This window comes from Neopelma chrysocephalum, unplaced genomic scaffold (genome assembly GCF_003984885.1).
Source record: "Neopelma chrysocephalum unplaced genomic scaffold, ASM398488v2 Primary Assembly neopelma1_60, whole genome shotgun sequence".
Lineage (NCBI taxonomy): Eukaryota > Metazoa > Chordata > Aves > Passeriformes > Pipridae > Neopelma > Neopelma chrysocephalum.
Genome location: NW_020897715.1, coordinates 11,268,841 through 11,273,395, shown reverse-complemented (window position 1 = coordinate 11,273,395; position 4,555 = coordinate 11,268,841). Strand labels below are relative to the sequence as shown.

Sequence of the window (4,555 nt, the reverse complement as noted above, 5' to 3'; positions counted from 1 at the left end):
GTCTCCAGGCTGACCTGTTAGCTGCCATTGAGAAGCCCATTCATTACCCGTTACCTGAGGTATTTGGGAGTGTAGTGGGAACCAGACTGAAGCTGACAACATGTTTGGAAAGGTTATTGGCTTGCTACTGTGAGTGTGCAGTACATGGTGATCTGAACTAGATTTAGCTCTGCACCCACTTCTAGTTCCCACACCTAATGCCTCAGCATTTTGCTTTTAAACTGGGAATTATTTCTTAGGAAGTGTAGCATCTACCTGGGAAATTTCCATCAATGCCAACCATGTGCTGGGTTTCTGTTTTCTGGGAAGACAGAAAATATGCCCCCCCCTTCTTCCTAACCATGCAAATCAAACATCCTGTAATTGAAGTAATCCAAATAATTGTCTTCTGCCTCTGATATCCTGCTGCTTCAGTACACAGTGACCCAACCACAGTCTGTAGTGGGGCTTTGGCTGCTCCTCCTTGGTGCTTGTCCCTTGCTGAAGGTGATGTGGAGGAGGGGAAGGAAGGTAGTTTAAACAGTTTTTTATCTCTGTTGGATCCCTGTCGGTAAGGGGAGGAGGAGGTGAAGAGCAATGACCTGAGCGTAGCAAATGCTGTTACTCTCTTGCATCATAATTATTTCATTTCTGAGGGGAAGTTAGAAGCAGCAACAGCAATAAAAGCAGCAGCTTCTGCCTTGTCCTCCAGAGCAGCATCAACAGGCATCTGTACCATGACACTGCACTGCATGGGTCTGTTTCTCTTGCTTGTGCTGGGTTCGTGGTGGCCAGACTCAGAGAAGCGTGTGGCGGGAGCTGCGAAGGTCAGGGAGCACTATATAGCTGCTCAGATCACTAGCTGGACCTACAAACTGGAATCTGAGGAAAAGTCCAGGTAACAAAGTACAGAATAAGAAGGATAAAACTAGTCCTCCCTTGTGACTGAAAAGTGGTTTGTGTCTCCCGTCTCCTGTGGAATTCTAGAGCCCAGGAGGACTTTAGAGCCTGTTGAATTCAGAGGAGCTTGGTTTACTTTAAACAGCATGATCTGAACTAGAGCCAGTGAAGTATTAAAAGCTCCTTTTTATTTGCTTCATTAGTGGATAGAATTATTTTTATATTTTCAGAGTGCTTTTGTTAAATATGTTCCAGGTCTTGCTTTTGTCATCTTCTGTGTAGGTCAATGCTTGTTGTTCATGGTTTTCTAAGGTATTTATTTTAGGTATATGGATTTTGAGCAATGTTAAGTTGAGCCATGGTTTGTAAGATTTCAAAAATTTTCATGTTTTAGAATTTGCTGAAGGAATAAATATGTTCCAGTTTGTATACTGTCACTTTCACTTAAATCAAAGTCTGATGAACTTTGGAACTAGCTATGTTGTTTCTGAGTTGTTCAGTAGTTTTGTGAAATGTATGTCCTCAGTTCTACCGAGTAAAGGATCAAGCATTGCTACACTTTGTTAAGTGAAACTACTAATTTCATTTTTTTCAGAGGGCATTGCAGCATGGCCAGCCTACCTGCATACACCAATCAAGCATATAAAATATGTTATTTGTTTTACCACTATTATCCTTAGGATTATAAACACTGCAAGTACAATGCTACAGAGTACAGAATGTGAATGTAATTTAGAATTCTGCTTAAATTGGGCAAAAAAATTACTAAAAATTAAATATTAAAATTAATTAAAAATTACTTGTTCTCCTACATTGAAAGTGTATTTGGATGCTGCTGCTTTTTTATATATATTGGTGAATTACTTGTTTTCCTTATTTTTTTCATTTGTAATTTTTTTTCTTCTAAACATGTATTGCATTTTGGGATAATATGGAAAAGATATTTCCAGTTCAGACTGTGACTTTATAACTGTTCTTTTTCTGAAGACTTAATTAAAACAAAGTTTCTGTGATTTCTAAAACCCCACTTGGAAATTAAACACAGCTGGTATAAGCATAATGTCAAACTGGCAAGAGAGAAGAAAATAGGATTTAAATGTAGGAACATGAAGCCAAATGTCATTTAAGTATTGACCTGGGCATGTGAACTTACTAGTTAGAACTTCATTCCCTTCTGCACTCAGTAAATCAGTATAAGCATCAACTGCTGTTTTGTTAAATGTCACGTTGTGGATAGACTGTTTCATGCAGTACAGACTCACAAGACTGTCTCAAACCTCAGTTGAAGTACTCTGGGATAACTCAGGAATATTTCATACACAAAGCCTATTGAGTTATCTGTCATAAATATTTAGAGCAAGTCCCATCGCAAATGACCAATAAATTTTGTAGAGCTTATAGAAATTTAACTTAAAAACAAAACAAACAAACAAACAAAAAAGCCCCCACCAACATCCCCCCAAAAAACCCAACACAAAGATACTCACTAAGAAAAAGCTAATGGCTTGGATTCCAAAGGCATTGGGATATGTAACTTGTGCTAGTTTCAGTACAAACTGAATGTCTAAATACATTGTAAGAATCTGATACTTTGCTGCTTTTAGTTCTAAATAACTGAAGAGAGGCTGAAAAGAAAATGGATTCTTCCTGAACTATTTTCTTAATTTTCTGATAATACAGACTAGAAAAGGATACCTAACTTCTCTGAGTGTCGGTCTTACCTTCGTAGAGGTTTGTTACTATGTACAAGTGATATTTATAAGGCACTTCAGAGCAAAGTGAAAATGTATTATTCTGTGCATGCAGTGTTGCTGCTGCAGTTCCTAAAAGTTACGTAACTATGCCTGCAGTCTGAGATTTCTGAAGTGTTAGTGAGCTATGTATTTTGTTCCTTCTAGCTGTACAATTACCACTGATAAATTTCCTCTTTCACCCCTTGGTCTTACGTGCATATCCTATTGAACATTGCCACGTTAGGGCAGCACTTGTCAATGTAGGTTATGGATCAGGTCCTTCTCTTTAAACAGTTAAGCAAAATTTTATCAGTGACTAACAAGTGGGGAATGGATTGAAACACGACCTGCTTCTGCCTGATTCTGCTGTTGCGAGTGAGTGTCACAGAGGAATTTACAGAAGATCTCTCAAAAAGAGATCTCCCCCTTATGGACCCTGGATGTCACTGAAGTGAACAAGTCTCTGTGATATTTCTGCTCAGCTTCTCCGTGCTTGAGCAGACCATCAGCTCCCTATTGTCAAATGTGACTGAAAGGGCATTGCAAAGAAAGCAAGTGGAATTACTGTTGGATTCAGTCATCATACATACTAAAATAAATCAACCAATAAATGTGAAAGGCTATTATCCCTCCAGCCCTCTTCTCATCATTATTTCCATTACAACAGTTTGGTGTGCTGGTTTCCTTCTGTTTGCCTAAATATTTTCTAAGAAAACATTGTGTGGTCTACTGGGTGCCAAATTATTTATGTAAGAAGACTGAGGGCACTTGCAGTGTTTCTCATTTTCTAACTTGCTGTGAGATCCCTAGTTGTTGTCAGAGAAGAATTTTGTGCTTGCCTCCAAGGTCATTGCTGTGACAGGAACTTGCTATTAATGCTGTTGTAGAATCCTTCTAGTGAGTCTTGAAGTTCAAGCATGGGGCTGGGTAAAAAGAAAGTCACGTTTCTTTCACTGTGTTTTGTCAGATGCTTTCTAGTTTAAGCATGTTCGAGACATCTTCATCTGTGTCTTGGACAAAACAAAGATATCTTCGTCCCAGAATCAAGAAGACCTACAGAAACCACCAGCAAAATCAGGGGTGAACTGTGCTAGGTACTGTAATTGAATGTCCCATATGAAATGATCTAGCTCAGGAACATCACAGTTTCAATAGTGTAAGAAGGAAGAAGACACTACAAAGAGTTGGACTGTGTGGTTTGCCTTCAGCAAAATGTGCAAGTGATTAAATGTAATTCCAGGCTTCATCTTCTGAGAATATCCATGAAGCAGCAATGGCATCTCTTAGAATCTTTGTCCTTTCAATTTTTTTTTTTTGTAACTCTTTTGGTTTCAGATTGGAACACCCAGATCCTGTGTTTAAGAAAATTTCTTACAGAGAATATGAAGGGGATTTTAAAAAAGAAAAGCCAGCAAATACATTTGCAGGTAAACAGGAAGGAAATGTTCTGAGTATTTTTGTTTGTTGCTTGTTTTAAATCCAGGGACAAGCTAAGCAAGGTTGTATTTCTGTGTCCATTGTTTGCACATAAACCAAATAAGCACAGAGGATCAGGTCTCCACAGTGCACGAGGCTTTCAAAGGCCGTAGAGAGGCTGGACTCTCAGAGGCTGTGGCTGTCTGCAAATTAATTGCAGTGTACAAAGTTGCTCCCTTTGTTTTCAACATCTGATGAGACTTCCCATATGCATTTAGATTTGTATGGCACTGTCACAATGGTGTCACTATAAATTCACATGGAAAGAGCCCAAGGCCTGAGGCTAAGTATGTTTCTGATAGATCAGTGAAAAGGAAAAACTTATCAAGGATGAGTGTGAAAGATGTCCCCTTGCCTTTGTGTCTGTTACTGCTTGCAGATGCTTTAAGTGGATGGAGGGAAGTTCTCATACTCATGCCATACATAAGCATGGTACTTGTGTTCTGGTACTTAGGCAGAATGCTTAT

At 38.9% G+C, this 4,555-nt stretch overlaps 1 protein-coding gene across 1 annotated transcript in view; it reads left to right on the top strand.

Annotated features, from left to right (window-relative positions):
- The first annotated feature begins 617 nt into the window (after window positions 1-617).
- The window catches only part of F5 (coagulation factor V), a 35,142-nt gene continuing 31,204 nt past the window's right edge, over window positions 618-4,555 (top strand). The window contains exons 1-2 of the mRNA XM_027681105.1: window positions 618-877; window positions 3,948-4,039. Of these exons, the coding sequence (XP_027536906.1) occupies window positions 717-877; window positions 3,948-4,039 (253 nt within the window). The 5' untranslated portion in view covers window positions 618-716. The remainder of the gene's footprint in view (window positions 878-3,947; window positions 4,040-4,555) is intronic.